Genomic DNA, 19,896 nt, shown 5'->3' with positions numbered 1-19,896 from the left:
AGAGAAGAAGAGGCATTCCTGCAAAATCAGTGAGTTCTGTGCCCCACTGTCATTCATCTCTCAGGGGTCCCCACAGCCCCCTCCCCAACACCTGGCAGAAGGTGGGGCTTTCTGCCCACAGAGGGGTCAACAGCAGACGCTGAGTTTGATGCAAGCCCGTGCTTTCTGAACCTGAAGCTACTTCCCCTCCCTCAGGGGCCTCCTTGGTCTTGAGAACAAGCATACCTGCTGGGCAAAGGGCAGTAGGGGGTCGGGAGGACGGAGGCCTCCCAGGAGAAGGAGGGTCTAGCCCAAGGACCCTTTCACTGTTTTCTTTCAGCCATGGCAATCTGAAGAGACGGTGTGGAACCCCACTCCAGGGGCTCCCACCCCAGCCCCCTGCCATGAACCGTATTGTTCTCAGTCCTTCAAGCCCAGTGTTACCCCAACCTCATGCTGAGTCCTGCTCACCACCCCCCCCCAAGATTTTTTTCATTCATTCTGCAAAGAAGAGTTACCATCCAGCTGCTTAGCAAACATCCCCCAGGGGCAGGAGTGTTCTCTTCCCACACTGAAATGGACGTGATGACGGTGGTGTCCACGGGAGAGTCAGGTGTGACGTTGGAATGGCTGGGAAGGCCACCACCCCCACAGGGCAGCTGTTGAGTGGGCCTGGAAGAGACAAGGACTCCAGCTGTGGGATTTCAGGGACAAGCATTGGGGGCCGAGGGCACAGCAGTGTGCTGGCCCGGTGTGAACCTCCTGCCTGCTGTGTCAGACAACAGGCAGGAGGCCACAGTGGCAGGAGCCAGCAGATTGGGTCAGAGCAGGGCAGCAGCCACGGGTGAGGACTCAGCCTTTTACTCTGAGGGACAAGTCGCTGGAGGACAAGGTGGAGAAGCCCCCTCTGCTCTACCCTCGACCCCTCTGGCTGGCTCCTGTATTGCCCTCCAAGTTGCTCCCAACTGCAGAATGAGGGGCAGGATGAGCTGTGCGGGTGAGGCAAGCACTCACTGCCCATGCTCCCCAGCACAACCCAAAGCTGAGTGGCTTCTGCCAATACACACCCAGGTGCTGCTGGCTCTGCCCATGCCCTAGGCATGATCTGGACGCACGGAGCTGGCTCCTTTGCCCAGCACCCCCCTGTCTGGCACATGGGGTCTGCTTGCAGGCTGCCTGACTGCTGGCAGAATTCTGCAGACCAAGGTCATGTGAGTGCGACACGTTCCCTTGTGGCATCTGCCAGGGGTCCTTGCAGCTCTGAGGGGTCCAGGTCCAGCACGAGGCTCTGCCTTCTCTTCCAGGCTGGCACGAGCATCTTTGGCTCACCCATCCTGCCTACCATAAGGGAGGCTACTGTCCCCTGACCTCGTCACCCTTCTCAGTGGAGAGGGGCTTGCCCAGGCTGCCTCTTCGGGTCTGGGGTGTCTTGAGGCCATCTCACACTCCTTAGAAAAGGGGCTCTTGAGCCAATGGTGAGTGCAGATTGGATGAATTTGAATTTGAACTCAGGTGACTCAGGCAATCTCAGGGACTTTGCTTCCTCTTCGCATCCATTTCTCTCCTCCCTTCTAAGTAAGGCGGTAGTAATGTGGGCCTCAAAGGCTGTTAGGGGGATTCGCTCAGCAAAACCTTGGCGTAGCATCGGTTGCTAGGAGCCCAGCAACAGCAGCTCCCTTCCTCCCCTTGGCGAGCACACAGCTGCCACACTCGGCAGGTCCACGTGGAGGGTGCCTGGGCTGCCTTTCAAGAGGTTCCCGCCACCCCTTCTTTGTGCGGGTGCCACGGATCAGGCAGCTTTGCCTGCAGAGAGATAAAGATGAGTGACGGCCCCCTTAGCAGATGCACCCAGGCAAGGCCTCTCCCCTCTGCAGTGGGAGGCCTGGCCTCTCTCCCTGAGCTGCCAGCCAGTGTGCCAGTGGTGGCAGGCTGCCTTCCCCTCCAGTCTGCTCACCGCCCAGGCTGTTTAGCGTGACTGCAGATCCCCCTGAAGGCTGTCAGTGCCCACATGCCCTGGGGGGGAGGAAGTTGCCTGCTCACTAGCTCCACCCATCCGTGACACCTTCCAAAGGGCCCCAGCCAGCTCCTGCTGGAGGTGGCACCCTGCACCTTCCTTCTCTGCCTGGCAGAGCCTGGGGTCTGTGCCCTGCCCTGGGACACCCAGCTGCCTCCCCCATGCTCCTGGAGGCCAGAGATAATGCAGCCTCAGTAACACAAACTCCACAGCCATTTGCCTGCTGGGACAGCCACATGTCCCTTTGGCAGACGGGGGAGACCAGGCTTGGAAAGAAGCACAAAGCCACCATGCTGCACTGGGGTCGGGTAGGAGGTGAGGGATTCCAGGTGGGCTCTTCCTAAGCATCTCAAGCCCCCCAGAGCCAAATACAGAGGCTCCCCAGAGGTGGGGGCTTCCTGACAGATAACTGAGTGAGAGGAACTGTAGGTTAGAGCCCAGGAGCCCTTGACTGCTCAGCCCACAGAGCCACTTCTGCACTTGGACTTGTGTGTACTTGATCTCCAGAGGCCCCAAGAACCCTGTGCTGTTCATGTCAGGTCAGGGATAAAAACCTCACCGAGCAGCAGCAGGGGCCTTTCTGGGGAGGATAAAGTAGGAAGCCCACCCCGGCGGCAGCCCCTGCCCCTCCAGCAGGTGAGGGCAGGGATGGGCTCCAGATGCTGCTGAGCCTGTCCCCACCAGCACCTTCCAGTTCTCTCTGTGCCAGCTCCCAGGCCCACAGAAAACCCCGTGGGTGACCAGACTGATCCTTCAGACCACAGCTGTTACTACTCCCTCAGCAAACACAGGGAGACACCTATCCCTGCGGCCAGCACTCCCATGCCAGCAGCCAGCTTGGGCCTGGCTAGAAGGCTCCTCACGGTGGCCCAAGTGGCATTCACCCCCACCTGGGGACGCCTTATCTGCTGGCTCCAGGGCTGGCAGCAGCCTTGAGGGGTTCCATCATTTATTCATGAGCATTGGTGGCAGCCTGTGAGTGAGCCCCCAGTCGGAGACGGAGGCTCTGGGGCTCAGCTTCCAGGGACAATCGTCTTGGATGTGCTGCCATGGCGGCTGCAAGGGCTTCTATTTCATCTTCCTAATGCGGAGCTCATGCGTTGCAGGAATGGGAGGACCCTTCTCATGCCCACTGAGGCCATAGACAGGTGTCACTGTCCCAGCCAGCATCCAGCCACCTTGCCTGCACACAGCATGCTAAAAAAAGGATACAGTGTGTCACTGCTGGGGCTGAAGCTCGTTCACCAGCAGACATGCACCCAGCAGCTGTGCTGTGCTGTGCTGTGCTGTGCATTTGAATGTCAAGAGCTCGCCCACCCTGGTCCTCACATGCAGAGCTGCGCCCTCTGAATATCCCACCATAGGCAAGAGAGGTAAAGGAACCCCTGGCAGGTGTGCACCGTCTATAACAAGCAGGCTAGGCCGGCCTGGCAGGCAGCCCCCTTGGCCTAATAACCGCAGGGTGTGGGAGCAGGTCTTGGTATAGAGTGTGTGCTGTGGAGCCAGTGGGATGTGAGTTCAGATTCTGCTCCTCTGTGTGTTCTGGCACTTCCTGCAGCCTGTTTTCCTCCTCACAGCCCTTCCTGTATCCTGGTTGTCCTGGGTGTCGGGGACTCACAGATCAAGCAGCAGTGTGACACACTGCACCTGTGCAGGGTCAGCGCTTGCCCTGCCTCTCTGCCTTCATGGAGGCAGGTGGGGAGGGAGTGAGAGACCTCAGACAAGAGCAGGGAACAGGCAGGCGTTAGGGCGTCATGGCCTGGACATGGGGGGTGGGCTCCAGCCACTACAACCCCCACATTACCCAGAGTCCATAACCCCAGCATACAGCCGGGGAGAGAGCTGCCAGCATTAGGCCCCATCTAACATCTTCATTTTTCGTCCACAAATTTCCCCCAGGACCAATTTCAAATCAGGTTTAATCTGGTGTCTGCAGGCATAAAGCACCATAACTTAGCACCAGCAGGTGTAAAAGATTCAATCTATGAGCATAGCCCTGGCTCCCATCATGCCGCTCCTCCACTGGGCCCTGACCCCTTGACAAGCTTCATTTCCCAGCTGTTCCTGCAAACAGCAGGAAGTGGGTGGCTCCAACTTCTGATTGCTGCTGGGGCGAGGCTGAACGGGGCAGACCCTGTGCTGTGCACCTGTCTGGATCCAGATCTCAGGCAGGAGGCGAAAAGAATGAAAGATAAAGGCTGGGATATCACGTGCCATTCCCCAGGGTCCCTTGGCAAGTCAGCATTGTGTAACCCTGACGCAGAAAGAATGCAGGGCAGGAGCCGCTTGGCACCTCACCTCTGTCTGCCCCCTTCTCGGTGTGGGCCAGCATCAGTTCAATCTTCGGGCTTTTCTTTCTGTCTCTGTAGCTGTCGGGGATTCTCCTTCTGGTTTGAGAATTGGCCCAAACAGAACTCGCCTGATGATATCCCCCTGTCGGATCCCAAGCTATGGTTCCTGGAGTGTGGCCTGAGCAGTCACTACTAGGGTGCTCTGATTTGTCATATCACAGTCAGCTCCCACCGTCAGGGGCTCGGTGGTGTCAATGAGCGGGGCCGATGACAGGCAGCTCACCCCAGGCGTCTGTGGACATCCCAGGCATGCCTCCTGCCGCCCCTGCCTTTCTTCAATCTCTGAGTTGGACGCGCCGGGCGTGTCCCTGGACTGTTTCACCCGTGGGTGGGGGTAGAAGCAGGGGAGTGCAGAGTGGTTGAGTTTCATTTTGCCCCCTCAGAGTCCCCCCCCCTCCTCTGGTCTGCAGAATCTCTTTGGAGTTTCACGTCAGTGAAATTCCACCAGCACGTTTTGAGCACAGATTTAAAGATAGACACGTTTCGTCCCTTGGCCCCGGCTGGATGGGGAGACACAACCCAAACACACCACAGCCCCATGTGGACTGTGGCCTTCGGCATCAACGGGAGTTTGGTCCTAGGACCACCTTCCCCTCCCCCGTCAAAATCTGCAGGTGCTCAAGCCCCTCCTGGAGAGCAAGGTGGCATCGAGTGTGCGTGTGACCCACGCACTTGCTCCCACGCGCTTTGCGTCACCTCAAGATCACTTGAATACCTCGCCGCGTAAATGCTGTGTGAGGAGATGTTAGTCTGTACTTCAGAAAATAATAACATGGAAACAGGGTCTGCATGCGTTCGGTTCAGACGCAATTTTATTTAAAAAAATATATATATATGTATAGATATTTTTCAAGGTGTGGTTGCTGGAGCTGTACAGATGCACAAGGACCCACGCGGAAGAGGAGGGCAACTCCAGGAGGGCCTCTCGGAAGGGGCGGCGCTGACGCTAATGACTTGAGTGTTCACAGAAGGATAGGGATGAGGAGGACAGAGGGTACAGCCTGAGCCAGAGTGTGACTCACACCAGCCTGGGGGAGGCCCCAGCTAACTCGGTGTTGTTGGAGGTCAAGGGCGCTGTGAGACCCAGGGTCCACAGGGCTGAGCTGATATCACAGCGGTGCACCCGCAGTGTGTTGGTGCTGTGTAAGCAAGCGCTGTGCAAAGCTGGAAGAGCCAACACCTGGACACATCTGGGTGTTGGGGAGACGAAGATTCGGAGGCCCAAAGTCGACCTGTTGTGGCTCAGGCTACAAGGGAAGCCATGCCTCAGACTGGTGGAGGAGGCAAACCTCCAGGCTGGGCTAGGAGCCACACGGCCATCTCCAGGCCTGCCCTTTCTGTTCTTGTCTTCCTGTGAGAAAGACTGGCAGAGACAGCTCAGCCAAGAACCCAGCACCCTGGCTGCATTCATGCTGGGAGCCTAAGGGTGCACGCCCACCTTTTCCTGCCCTTCTTGCTAGGTGAACGGTTCTCCTCATATAAAATGTAGGAAATTCCTTCTCGAGGCTTCTTCAGCACTGAGCTATGGGACCCAACACTCCTTCTTGGTGGTGGTGGTGGGGGCAAGGAGAAGCGTGGATTCCCCAGGAATGACAGGACCTGGGCTGCTGTCGCGACACCCTGCTAAGGATTCTGCATCCTTTTCTTCTTGCACCTGTGCAAGTTTTCTGTCGTCATCCTGTCTTCTCACATCCTTGGGCTACCTGCCACCAACAGCCCACTCTAGCCCACCCCTCACCATGCTGCCTTCGCCACTGAGCCCTCCCGTGAGTGCAGGGCATGGACTGGAGGTGGCGCTCCTGAGCTGCTCTGGGCAGTCCACGGAACACCTGTCGCACCTGTGCTTGCTACCCTGAGATCTGCACCCATGTGGTTCTGTCGAGTTGCACAGGGTGGTGGAGCCCAGTGATTGCAAAATACCTGTCAGGTTCTAGCCCCCAGGCCTGCACTTAACACCCAGACAGCCCTGGGTCAGCCAGGTCACGTCTCTGGACTTTCATTTCCTTGTCTGTGAAATGGACTGGGCAAGGAGGTAGCAGTCACAGGGAAGTGTTGTGGTGGAGAAGAAAGAGCTTCCCCAGCCACATCCTCTGTGTGTGTCAGCTGCGTGGTTGTCCCTGTGGACTGCGGTGGCACCAGTGGTGGCAGCAGCAGTGATGGTAGCAGTTAGCAGGAGAGCAGCCACTTGACTGGCTGCAGACTGGCAGGAGACCAGAGGGGCTGGTTGGTGCTGGGAGGGACGAGCTCTGGGGCCAGAGCTGTGAGCTGGGCAGCCCCCTGTAGAGTAGGGCTTAATTTAGACAAAGGAGACAGAGCGGATGCACCTTTCTACAGGAGCTTGCAGTGGCCTGGGAGGATGCCAGGGGGCAACCGGGAATTCAGATTGCCTTCCTAACCAGGCAATGAATGCGACCCCCGGCTGCTGTTCTAACTCACCACCGGGGCCCTCCAGGGACTCCGCCTGGAGATGCAGTCCCACTCTGGCGTGTTGTCGGCCACCAGGGTTCCTCTTGCTGGGTGGTGGCAGAGCTGCTGTGCAGCTTCCTGCAGACTCTTATCCACCACCTCATTTGTAAGGACAGTTGCTGCCGCTGTGTTCCCCGGAGGGGCGGGCCGGATCTTAGCACCTAGTTCACCCCCAGCCTCTTCTTCCGGAGCCCCCCAGCCAGCAGCGCATCTGTTTGCTCTTGTGTCTGTCTGGGAAAGGAAGTGATTGTTTTGTTTTTTTGTTTTGTTTTCATTTTTTTATGGACTGGTTTCTTTGGCAGGCAAGCCAAAGCCCCAGGTCTTAGTTCCAACTCTGCTGGAGGAAATAAAGATTAAGGGAGGTGTGTCTGGGAATTACTGAGCCCAGGAAAGGGCCAGGGTTGTGGGGCGACACCTGCAGCCTCTGGCAGGACCCCGGGTTATGGCTGTGGCCTCTCGGGAGAGGACAGATGAGAGCTCGGGCACAGCCAGGAGGAAGAGCACGAGGGGCCAGGAAATGGCCCTTTGGGAGGGTGCTAACGTCCCTAAGCCCAGCACTGCTTCCCATGGGAGATGAACGTCTACAGAGGGACACATCTCGGGGGGAGGGGCGAACCAGCCTCCCTCCTCCCCCGAGTCAGCAGGTAACCGGAAACGGGTTCTTATTCTTTCCTTGTTTTTAAATGTTTATTTGATTGGAAAGATGAAGAAAAAGGTTGAGTTCTTCCATCCATGGGTTCATTTCCACATCACACAGCAGGGCCTGGGCCAGGCAGAAGCCAGGAGCCCAGAACCTGATCTGGGTCTCCCGATCTGTGCTGAGTCCCCATCCACCTTGTGCCGGCTGGAAGACAATGATGGATGGCTCTGGTCCCTCCAGCACCACCCAGGCCTGGTGCAGGGCGGGTGCTGGATGTACAGGTGCTGGCTTGACTTCGAGCCTTCGCAGCTGCTCCTGGGAGGCCCTCCTCATGGGAGGAGCCAGCCGTTTTTCTCTCTGGACCCACGGAGAGCACTAGGCAGAAGATTGGGTGCAGGCAGGACAGCAGAAATATGCTATGGGCATGGGACAGTGGGACGTGAGAACCGGGTGTGGCTGAGCAGCTCGCGAGCTCAGAGGTCTTTGTCCAAGCCTGTGGTTTGATGTCTCCTTCCCCTGTAGCCTAGAAGCACCAGGATCCCCACAGGTGACCGAGCATCGGCCTGGACCCCTGGTATGGGAGGCGGGGAGGGTGCTTTTGAATGGGGTTGGGATGTGCTGTCTGCCTCGTGCTCCCAACCCCAGCCCACTGCCAGCATGCCCAGGGGCCTGGCAGGTGCTCCCAGCCCCCAGAGACCTCTGTCCCTGCTCACTTCCTCTCTTCCTCCAGTTCTCAGTTCTTGGGCCAAGCAGCTGCTCCTTGGACTCAGCTGGGGTTCCAGGGCAGGCAGGATCAGTTGAGAATTCTGATTTGGCTGCTTGGGGCTCTGCTGCCTTGGGCAAGTGACTCACCTCCTCCTCACCTAGGCATCCTTGCTGAACAATGCCAGTCCTGATAGCCCGGGGGTGGGGGTCTTCTTATCACCAGAGCTGCATTGATTCTACCCGTACCTACCTGTGCCGCACACAGGGACATCTGAAAACTGCTCCAACATCCTCAGTGAGGAGCCCCATTTCACAGATGGGAAAAACTGAGCAGGCTGAGTTTAGAATCTCCCACTGCTGTGCTGTACAGCCTGGGGAAGTTCAGCACATATTGGCTTGACTAGCAGCTCCTGAATGTGTTCATGGGCCAGGAGGGGAACGAATGTGCTGTGATGGATTGATTAGTCATGTCTGCACAGACTCCGCTCAGTTAAAGCCACTTACTCATCATCAGCCACACGCTGCTGGCCTGTGGCGTTGAATGGGCGCCATTGTGGGGCCAGGGTGGGGCGCTGGTCACTGCCCTTTCCCCATTGAGTCTTGCCCCACCCTAACCTGAGTTGTGACAATCAAAACTGTCCCCAGACATTGCTTGATGTCTTCCCCGCTTCCGAGAACCCTTGTCCCAGGGCCACTGGTGGGCCGGTGACCATGGAGACAGCCCTTCACCCCTCCAGTGTCAGGGTTCTTACTGTCTGAGTGCACTGAAGGTCCTGGTCCCAGGGTTTCCTCCTGGAAGCGTATGCCTCTCCGCCACGAGTCTCCCTCCCTTGGCCAGGCCTTCAATTAAAACACCCAGGGTTATTGGAGCAGAACTTGGCAGTGATGTGCAACAAAGCAGCCGAAAGCCGAGAATCTGCCGAGAGAGCCATGTTGCCCCTTGGAGCTCCGCATCTGTGGCTCCTTAGGGCGGGAGTAGAGAAGGGAAAGGCCCAGCTTCCACTCCCACCCTAGCCGGGAGCAGAAGGGACAGGGGCTGGCGTGGAGGCTGCCCTAGAGCAGGGTCCTGGGGCCTTGAAGGACTCACTGAGAGCTGGAGGAGAGCTAAGGCTGGACTCCCACCTCCTACCAAGGGTGGCAGCTGGCCCTGATGACCAGGGGCCCTGGAGCCCTTGCTGCTGACCTTTCCTGAAATGGTGGTCCTTGGGCCAGAGGACTGGGTCCTTTGTGTATCTTGTTTCTCCTTTGCATTCTTGCCGATTGCACTGCCAGGAGCCACCCTCATGCACAACACCATCCATGGAATAGGGGTTGACTTTCCTGCCCATGTGATGACCCAGAGCAGGTGTCATCTGTCCTACGACTCACAGGCCCAGGCCCCTCCCACCTGCAACTTCAGGGAGAGAGTGAAGACGATGGGGTATGCTGGATGGCGCATGCTGCTTTGGCTCATCCCACTGGACAGGGTAGCCGTGTGCCCTGTAAGAGAGGAAATTGTTTTTCATGAGGGATCCCAGCAGCAGGCAGGTAGCAGGTGCTCCAAGAGGGTGAGTTGGATGAAGGAACCGCAAGTGCTCCTGCCCCTCGGGGGTCTCATTCACAGGCCAGGCAGCGGGGGCAGCCTGCAACCCCCAGAAAGCTCCGCCCACGCCTGGATTTCTCTGCAGGATGCGTTTCCCCAAGCTTGCATGTGTACAACTGCAGGGGCCAGCCCATGGGAGACCAGAGAGAGTGTGCCAATTGGGAAATCACAGTTATTAGGAGCTCGGCAGGGAAGTGGAGGAATTGTCAGCGGGACGTCTGAAGGGGGAATTCTGGGGAGCAGGAGGCAGGAGGGCACCGACAGCCCCCAAGCAGTGGGAGGAGCCTGAAGCCATGAGTTTGTGGCCAGAACTTAGAGGCCTGAGCAGTGCACCTACTCCCCACACTGGGCTATGGTTAAATTGTGTCCCTGGACAAATAGTGTCTAGTTGAAATCTTAGCTCCAGTGACCCACAGTGAGGCCTTATTTGATAGTGGAGTTTTAAAGCTGATCAGCAGGTCCTGAGAGTACCCCAACCCAGCACAGCATGAGGACCCAGGAAGGAGTCCCCAGAGGGGAAGGCAGTGAGCCGGTGGTACCTCAGCAAGCTGGGGAACGCCTGCAGCCTCCAGAAGCCCGGGGAGCAGAGCAAAGGCCGTGTGCATACCCACCAGGCTCCAGCTTGGTTCAGACAGGCCAGGAAGCGGTCCTATATCTTCTGCCACCCATTCCCCATAGGGGTGCTCTAGGAGGGGTACCTGCTGCAGAGCCTTTGTTTGTCTCGGCTGCTATGATCATGTGGCATAAACAGGTGGCTCCGAAGTCAACACGAGCTCACTTCTGGCCATGATGCAGAATGGGAAGTCCAGGATCCAGCTGCCAGCAGGTTTGGGATCCACGCTTCTCCACTGTGCTGCCTGCATCCTAGAGTGCATGCTGTGTCCTTCCGCCTCACCAGAGCACAGGATACAGGGCATGGACTCAGCTGCACAGCCTGGGGTCCAGCCCAGCTAGGGCACTTCGCAAAGACCTGGTGGTTCCATCTACCTTCTGGGGGTAGTGTGAAGACAGAGCAAGTTCATCTGTCGGGTGTTCACAGAAAAGCTTGACAAAGCAGCCCTTGTCACTGTCGTTTACCACTGCCTCCCCCATCAGCCCGGACACTTCTCTCTGTTCTCCATCTCCTCTAGGAGGTTCTGGATTGCTTCTAGAATAATCTGGGCCTTTCTGGAGACGCAACGCGCTTCTGCGCTGCTAGGTAGGGGTAGGGTGGGAGAAGTGGGACCAGCTGGAAAAGGAGCAGCTTTAGAAATTTCTAAACACCAGGAGAGAGGCCACCGTGGCTGGGAGTGATTGGTGTGCAAGGGAGACCAGGACAAGCTCAGAGAGCCGCCCCTGTGGTCCCCTCTTTGGGTTGAGCGTTGTTCCACTGACCTGTGTCTGGGACACCTGCCTGTCCTCCCCTTGTCACTGTGTCCAGTCCCAGGAGACCTCCCCTCACGCCCGAAAATTAGGGGACAGTCACGTTAAATGACTGTAAAGCTCGAAGTGACAGCTACTTAGAAAAATAAGTGTCATGTGGTTATTTTCCCGATGGTGCTTGGGGTGTCTGGCCCAGGTGCAGCGCTTGTCTCACCCCATTCTCTGGCCGGGCCAGCTCAGCAGCGCCCCCTCCTGTTCTCTGGGCTCCATCCCACGGAGCTTTTTCTCGGCTCCAGTTGCCTGGGGCAGGCAGGGTCATGGGATCGACAGAGTGTCTGACATCAAGGGTATGAACAGCCCCTGCACCTTAGCTCAGCCTCACTTTGAGTTTGGTTATAGTTTCAAGACGAGCGTCATCCGTGCTCACAAATGGCTCAGGGCTCTGCACCTGCCTTCCAGCCCGGCCACGGCAGATATCCGGTGTCATCCCCCACGCTGTGCTAGAACGGATCCTGAATAAATGAATAAATGGATGGTGAGCCCTTGCCACGGTGCTGTTGGGGTACATTTGGCACAAATGGCAAGGGCACCCCAAGTGGTGCCCATAACCCAAATCAGAGTGACTAGCTTTGGATTCCGGCTCCAGCCCCCTGCTAATGCGCATCTGGGAATGGGCAGTCAGTGATTCAGGCACTTGTGCCCCCACCACCCACCTGGGAGACACAGGCTGAATTCCGAGCTCCTGACTTTAACCTGTTCCAGTCTCGGGTCTTGTAGAAATTTAGGGAATGAACCAGCAAATGCAAGATTTCTCTCTGTCTGTCCTTCATGTATCTCTCTGCCTTTCAAATAAAATGAAAAATATTTTTAAAGAATCACAAAGAGACAGATTTTCCATCTGCTGGTTCACCCTCCACGCCCCCAGATGGCTGCAGTAGCTGGGGCTGGGCCAAAGCCAGAAAACTCAGAAAATGCAGAGAGCACTAACTCATGGACTATCCTCTCAGTTATAAAACACTGGATACACATCTGGACAGTTTTCTTTTTTCCCTTCTGACTGTCTCCTGTGCCCCTAGAAATAGCTGTTGTTATGACTTGTTGTGGTATGTGTGGAATGGCTGTGTCCAAGATGTGTGCACACTTGCAGAATCCTGGCATGGGGGCCACAGCTTCTGGCCTGCACCCTGGGTTTCTGAGATAAATGACTCAGGAAATACCTTCACACTGGGGGTGCCCTGATCCCCCAAAGAAGACAGAGGTTACCAACGTCTGCCGCTGTACGTCCTGAAGATGCACCACAGCCAAAGGCCCATCCATGGCAGAACAGGTGTGATAGCAGTAGGGACTTCCTCTCTCACTTCACCCACCTGCCATTCATCGTCACCCTGCTGAATGCCCAAGGCAGGGCTGACGACACATGGGCTCACACGGTGTCCTGAGGTCCATGTGCTCCACACTGCAGCAAGGGGTTGGGGGAGGTGAGGCAATGCTTGTGAAACATCATGCCTGATCCTGTAAGCAGGACCCCAGGCCACACTCCACGCTGCTCAGACCCAGCCTGCGCTTCTGGGAGCAGACCCAGAGGTGGAAGGCTGGGGAGAAGAGATGCTTGGAACGTAGGAGAAATGAATGAGGAAGAGGCCAAGGTTCCGAGTGCTTGTCCCTTCTGTGCGTGAGCTTCTGATCACAGCTGACAAGTCACCTTCAGAGGTGTCAGGCTTTTGTGGGGGACTCAGTTTAGAGGCTTGGTGTGTAAGGAGGAAGGGAGGAGAGGGAGAAGATTCATGAAGGGCAAGTTTGGAGTGAGTGCACTGTATCTGTAGGCACCACGGTCAGTAGGCACAGCCCCGAGAAATAGAAACATCCATGCTGAGGGCACAGGTGGCCTCCCATGTCCCGTGCCTGGGGAGGATGATGCAGCCATTAAAAAGAACACCTTTTAAAGATGAGTTAGTCTGGCCGACCACGTGATTTCTATCCACAGTTCTACCCAGTACGGTAGAGCGCTGTGCATGCAGAGTGGAGCTTAGCAGACTATCTCAGAGGAATGTTGAGAACTAAGCCTCTGGATACGAGCTAATGTTCCGAAAGCCTGGGCTTCGTTTGCGGGTTGAATATATAAATATATGATTTCCTCCTTGCTGCCAAAGCACGTTTTTCTCTCAGCGTGGGAGCAAACTTTATACGCCTGCATCCCTGTGCTGTTTCCTTTTGGGGTTTTTTTCAGCAACTTTTTGGATGGATGCTAACTTATTTTTCAAATCGTTATTATTTAAATTGTTTTAAATTTAATTTCACTTATTTGAGAGAGAGCGCTTTCATGCACAAGTCTGCTTGCCCAATACCCACAGCTGGGTGTGGGCCAAGCTGAAGCCAGAAGACTAAGTTAATCTTTGTTTCCCACTTGGGTGGAAGGGACTCAGTCACTTGAGCCATCACTTCCTGCCACCCGAGGTGCACATGAACAGGAAGCTGAAGGACTGGCATTGTGATGCAATAGGTTCAACCACCTTCTGTGATGCTGGCATCCTAGAGGAGCATCAGTTCGAGTCCTGGCTGCTCCACTTCCAATCCAGCTCCTGCTAGTACTCCTCAGAAAGCAGTGAAAGATGGACCAAAATACTTGGACCCATGCCACCCATGAGAGAGACCCAGCTAGAATTCCAGGCTCCTGGCTTCAGCTTCACCCAACGCTGGACATTGCAACCAACTGGGGAGTGCGCCAGCAAATGAAAGATAAATTTTTCTCTCTGCCTTTTACACGAATTCCTTTACAAAAGAAGAAAACGAAATGAAGTCAGGACGTGAACTCTGACACTCTCATATGGGATACAGTGTGTTAACCACTGCAACAAATGTCCACCCTAATTTGTTTTAACTAGAAAACAAACTAAAGATTTCCTTAAAAGTTAAATATTTAGTGCCAAGAGATGTTTGTAAATAATTGTTAAATGACAAAAACAGGTTGCAAAGTATGTAGTATAATTCCGACTTTAAAATGAAACTTTAAATTCCAGCAACGCTGAGAGTCACTTTGGCCATCCCTTGTGAAAACTCAGCATATCACTGTCCCACTCCGTGGACAGTGTCTGGGAGAGGTGAGAGTCTGGGCTCACCCCAGCACCTGCCTAGGATTGTTCCCAGTGGCCGGAGACATGAGGGACCTGCGATGGGGAATGACTTTGTGGTCCAAAGGGGCCTTTGGGTGTTGCTCTGCCGAAAGGCGGAACACAAGCTGCCATGCTCAGCTGCGCAAATGAGTCCTGAGAGCTTTCTGCTGAGCACAAACAGACAGGCCCCAGTGGCCTGCTGGGCTGCTCCACACGTAGAATGTTCCTGCAATGACAAAACCTTGGGTCACAGAAGAGGTGGAGTGGGAAGGAGGGGGGCATGCTCCAACCTCAGCTCTCCCAGCTGTGCAGCTGTGCAGCTGTGCACTGCCCTGTGGTTATTTGAGATATTATCACTGGGGAAAGCCAGTTAAAGGGCACCCAGCTTTTTTTGGTAGCATTCTGACAGACAGAGAAGAAGAACGAGAAGATGTAGGAGTGGGGTAGAGTGGCAGGCAGCCCCACTTCCCCCACCACCCAGGTCAGGGAGACTTTAACTAAAGATACACCCAGCAACGGTTGGCAGGGTAACAGACCCCACGTCTCCCCATTGGGCCACCCCAAGGCCGCTTGATCCTCTTCTTCCCTTGCAAGCCCTTTGGGTTCACCAGCAATAACAGCTACTCTTGGCAAATCAAGGGCACAGCCAGATGGGGATATGTGATTTCTGGAGCCAAAGCAGCAAACATCCCCTGGACCATCACCATGAGTCCAAGAACTATAAAGGGTCTCTAGATTAAGACGATGGGGAGACTTATGTTCCTGCAGTGTCTGCCTCCCCCCCAAACACTACTTCTTAGCTCCTGGCTCCCTTCCTACCATCCCCAACCAATCCGAGCTTACTCCCTGGGGTCCCTCCAGCCACTGAAGGAGGCTGGCCACAGGGAAGGTCTGGGCAGGGGCCACAGTAACCATGGCTTTGGTAGTGACCAGGAAGGGGAGCAGGTGTATCCGCTGATTAGCAAGCAGCCTTTGCCAGTGGAAGCAGGAAAGGGTGCCTAGCTGGTGATGACATCATCCCCTTGGCTGTGTTCCTGAGGGAGTGCGAGGTCTGGCATGGCTGCTACAGGCTGGTGGGATGCCCGCTGCAGGAAGCTCCAGGGCTGCAGGAGTAGGAAGACTGCCCCAGGTGTTGGCACCCCATGCACTCCCCTCTCTACCCACATCCAGTTCTGTGAGGGGCATTCCCCAGGCTGTGGGTCAGCAGGGACTGGGAGAGTTGGATGAAAGATTCTGGAAGGAAAAACTGGTCTATCCTCGTGCTGCGACCAAAGCACCTGAGGACCCCGTCTGCCACCTTGAGAAGGCTGCTTCTCACAGCAGGGAAGAGGAAGCCGGCAGGAGACGGCCCAGCCCCTCTAGAAGCTTTGGTTGTCCCATGATGTGCAAGCTCAGCCTGTACCTTAGCAAGGACCTGCCCTAACTAAGCGTTGGCCAGGGGAAGCCACAGATTGGCAGACCAACCCTCACTCCATCCTGGCCTTTGTCCCAAATGCCTCGTTTCCTGTGAGTAAACTCTGGCTTTGGGGTCCCCTGGATGTGAAAATTCTGCCCCCAGCTTGCCCAGAGTGGCTCTGAGGGCCCCTCCTGTGCCAACATGATCATTCTCACAGACTTCAGACCTGGACCACAATGCCTGTGGTTGCTCTAGGGCCCCCTTCCTTGCTGTGTGATGTGTGTGTGCCCACCAAGCACCCACCTGACCGGGGATCCTGGAGCCAGGCTTCCTTCGGTCCCCATCTCCAGGGCATGCACAGAGCTTCCTGGACACGCCAAAGCCGGTCTGGAGCCACGGGATCTCCCAGCGCCCCTGCAGCTCCCATCTCTTCCTCCCCCCCCCCCCAGGGATCTACAAGGGGCACTGCTTCCGCATCAATCACTTCCCCGAGGACAACGACTACGACCACGACAGCTCCGAGTATCTTCTCCGTGAGTGCTGCGTCTGCTTCACTTCCTCTGGGCCCACAGCGGGTAGGGGTGCTGAGGGTGCCTGGGGTGCACAACCAGCGAGATTCTGTAAGGATCAGAAGTTGAGGGGGTGGGCACACGTGGAGGATGGATCTTGTCCAACCTCTCAAGGCACCCTGGGTGTCCCAGAGGCTGATGGGACACCCCACCCATCAGTAGGTCCTCCAACCCACCCCACCCTCCGCATTTCCCCCACCAACCAGGGATTCAGGACAGCTTCGTTTATGGAGAATCGATAGTGGTGCTCACAGAGGAAGCACGATTCACGCTGCACCTGCTTTCAGGCTGTTCTAGAGAAAAGCTTTGGCTTCTGAGTCATCAGGTGAAATTGAGCAGCGAGCGGTTCCCATGGAGCCGTGGAAGGCTGATCCGATCCAGCCAGGGCACACCTGGGAAATAACTTAGCCCCCGTCACCCTCCTTCCCCTCCTTCCCCTACCTGCCTGCTTGCCCTCTGATGTGCTTTCTTGGGGCCCACACTGAGCCGAACAAATGAGGCTCTCATAGGGATGCCCCAGAGTTGTATCGGTTGCACACCACATAGATGATGGTTGTGATTGACAGCTGTCCACGTGGCCCTTGCTGTGCAGTGCATGTGGGAATTCACAACAGAAAATCAACCTTATTCAACACCTGCCCCTCTGCCCCCAGCCCTCCTGCTCCCTGGGACCTCTGAGGAATTTACTTGCTCACTTAACAGAAGTTAAGGTGCTGAGTCAGGCAGGTGGAATACAGCAGCAAATTGGCTGTGACTGTCCAGGACTCCTCAGGGTTCCCTTGCTGGCTGCCAGAGGCCTCTGAGCACTTGTGATGCCCCCTGCTGGTTGGGGACAGGTATTGGGGCAGGTCGCCATTCACCTCTGCCAGCCACAGGGTGCCAGGGTCAGGGCTGCTACAAGTCCACAGTTGCACCTGAGGGTGAGTGGGAGGAGGGGTGTGCCTTGCAGGCAGGTGCAGGTCCTGAACATGGCCAGCAGGGCAGGGGCTGGGCTGCATTTGGGCCTCATCCGTCCCCTGGCACCTGTACCCTGTCCACAGCAGCCCTGACTGGCACGTGTATAGGCAGGACTCAGAGATGAGGCCTTGTGTTCACATGACTTAACGTGAGCAAGATGCATGCTGTAGGATGTCGGCTCGCTCCTCCCTGGTCCCTCTGACCCATCTGCAGAGCCTAGAGAGGACTCAGGGAAACGTGGAGGGGCCTGCGCAGCTCAGAGGCACGTTTGAGACATGCACAGGAAGCCTGTCCCATGGGAGCTGGGAGGCTGCACCCCGAGAGAAGCGCTCCATTGAAGGGCCAGTACAATCCCCTCTCTGTAAAGCTGGGGGCCTCTCTGCTGGCTCCCAAGACAGCAGACAAACACTGCCTTCAGAGGCTGAAGTCTGGAAAACCATTCAGCTGCCGCAGAGGCGTGCGCAGAGCGTGGGGCGTGGCCAGGCATGAGCGCGGTGCCTGGGATAGCCACTGAAGTCAGTGGCAGGACAAGGGGACAATGGGAGCTCTGCTGGGCCATCATGGTCCCCAGACACCCCATTCCACCTTATGCCACAAGCACGGAGCATCCATATCAATGTCTATCCCCTGGGGGTGGTGACAATGATGACATAGAGATAAAAGAACGCACCTGCAGAGGCATGGATAATGGCCAGGGCCTGTGCTAAGCAACTTCTGCAGGATGTTGGCACGACCGTGGTTCCTCCATACCCACAATTTTACCTTCTATGGCTTCAGTCAACCACAGTCCAAATAATTTTACTACAGCATGGTGTCAGAATTGTTTGGTTGTTATAGTTTATCACAGGCATAGGAAAGGCAGGGCTTAGAATATGCGGCGTATCACTGGGAGCCTTGAAGGGCCTTCCCTGTGGATAAGAGGGGACAGATGTGACTCTAGGCCACTTGGAATCAGGGGAGAACATGCAGGTACCCAGTGGCTGGGAGATGCCCAGGGCCAGGCCGGGAAGCCAGGGGCCTCACTCTCCTCTGCTCTGGCCCAGGCATTGTGCGAGCCTCCAGCGTCTTCCCCATCCTGAGCACCATCCTGCTGCTGCTGGGAGGGCTGTGCATCGGTGCCGGCAGGATCTACAGCCGCAAGAACAACATTGTGCTCAGCGCCGGCATCCTCTTTGTGGCCGCAGGTAAGCTGCTGCCGCACTGCCAGCACAAGACTGGGCACGCAGCCGAGAGTGTGGCCACAAGGTCCACACTGCTCCTGAAGCTCACGGCCACAAAGTCACCAGCAGAAGTTCATGTGTATGAGGTGGGGAGGTGGCGGGGGAGCAACTGCTGATCGGTTCCTTTGCAGGGATGCAAATGTTCTGGAATCTGTTCAAGGCGGTGCCAACACAACAATGTCAGTAAAAAATGCTAGAGTCGGGCATTCCGTGTGTAAGGTTAGCCTCAATCAGAAATGTGTTCTCAAATTCCCTATGTACAAAGCACCGCCAAGTGGGGTGTAGCCTGCTTTGCCAGCCCATATCAGCAAACCCGGTTGGAGGGGTTATGGACAGAGCTCGTGGTGGCTGGGAGGGGTGGCTATGCAGAGAGATGACACAGGCAGGTGAGCCAGGTAGAGGAAGCAAGGAGACTCTACAGGGGGCTGAGCACTGCCCACCTACCAGCCCTGGCTCTCCCAGCCCAGGAAGGGCAGCCACACTTCGGGGCCACACCCACTGCCTCGCCCAGAAATGTGAACAAGGAACCCCTCCAGGAACACACCACCTGCCCCCCAGAGCTGGGATGCTCATCCCTCCATGGCCTCTCCACCCTGACAGAGGGCACAAATGCTCACGCAGCCTGCAGACCTGAAACAGGACAGGGAGGTGTGGTTTCACAGCCAGGGTCACTCTCACGGCCACAATCATCTCAAAACGAATTCATCTTACTGCCATGGTCAGTGTCATAGCCACGATCATAGCCATGGTCTCAGTCATGGTCGTCTCACAGCCTCAGTGGTCAGCACACAGTCCCACTAAGGCCTAAGTCCTTGGGGAGGGCAGAGCAGATGTCACTCCCGACCCTGAGGAGCCTACAAGAGGTTGGTGCAGTCTGGGGTCCTCCCAGTTCAGAGAAAGGAGATGTCTCAAGTAGGTGGGTCCATGTGGCCCATATGGGAGCCCTGGGTTCAGTTCCCAGCTCTCTGGCTTCAGCCTGACTGTTGCAAGCATTTGGGGAGCAATACAGTGGATGGAAGATCTGTGTCTCCACCTCTGCCTGTCACTCTGGCTTTCAATTCAAAACAGAAAGCTTTTAAACAGCAAGTTTAAAAAAATCATTCCAAAATGGACATTTGAGTGTCTCAGTACACAGATCCAATGACCCAGCAATCTCATTTCAAGGAATTACTCCCACAGCTATAGCTCATGTGTGTGAGCATATGCACACACTCAATACTGTAGGATGGCCATGGCAGCTTGGTTCAAGTCGAGGGTGGAAGCCACCAGTACACCCACCTACAGAGACGTGGTGAGGTGGGCCAGTGCAGAAGGGTGCTGTGTGCAGTCAGGAAGCCAGCCTGACTCCTTTGGTCTAACTGTGGGTGAATTTCAAATTTTTGCAAAAAAAAAAAAAAAAGAGAATTCATCTTTTAATTTTTTGAGGTCCTCTTGTACTATGTAAATAGAAAAAAAATCAGGAGCATGTGTGTGTTGGAGTGGGGAGAGCAGCCTGTGGAAGATAGAGGAGTACTGGCCTTCAGGGTGAAGTGGGCAGCTCAGAGC

At 55.9% G+C, this 19,896-nt stretch overlaps 1 protein-coding gene across 1 annotated transcript in view; it reads left to right on the top strand.

Annotated features, from left to right (window-relative positions):
* CACNG4 (calcium voltage-gated channel auxiliary subunit gamma 4) overlaps window positions 1-19,896 on the top strand; it is a 35,962-nt gene that overhangs the window by 15,041 nt on the left and 1,025 nt on the right. The window contains exons 2-3 of the mRNA XM_040989395.1: window positions 16,055-16,138; window positions 18,175-18,315. Coding sequence (XP_040845329.1) covers window positions 16,055-16,138; window positions 18,175-18,315 — 225 coding nt within the window. The remainder of the gene's footprint in view (window positions 1-16,054; window positions 16,139-18,174; window positions 18,316-19,896) is intronic.

Source organism: Ochotona curzoniae, unplaced genomic scaffold (genome assembly GCF_017591425.1).
Source record: "Ochotona curzoniae isolate NIBS_2020 unplaced genomic scaffold, NIBS_Ocur_1.0 contig_523, whole genome shotgun sequence".
Lineage (NCBI taxonomy): Eukaryota > Metazoa > Chordata > Mammalia > Lagomorpha > Ochotonidae > Ochotona > Ochotona curzoniae.
The sequence above is the reverse complement of the archived record's forward strand: the minus strand, read 5'-3'. Positions and strand labels throughout refer to the sequence as shown.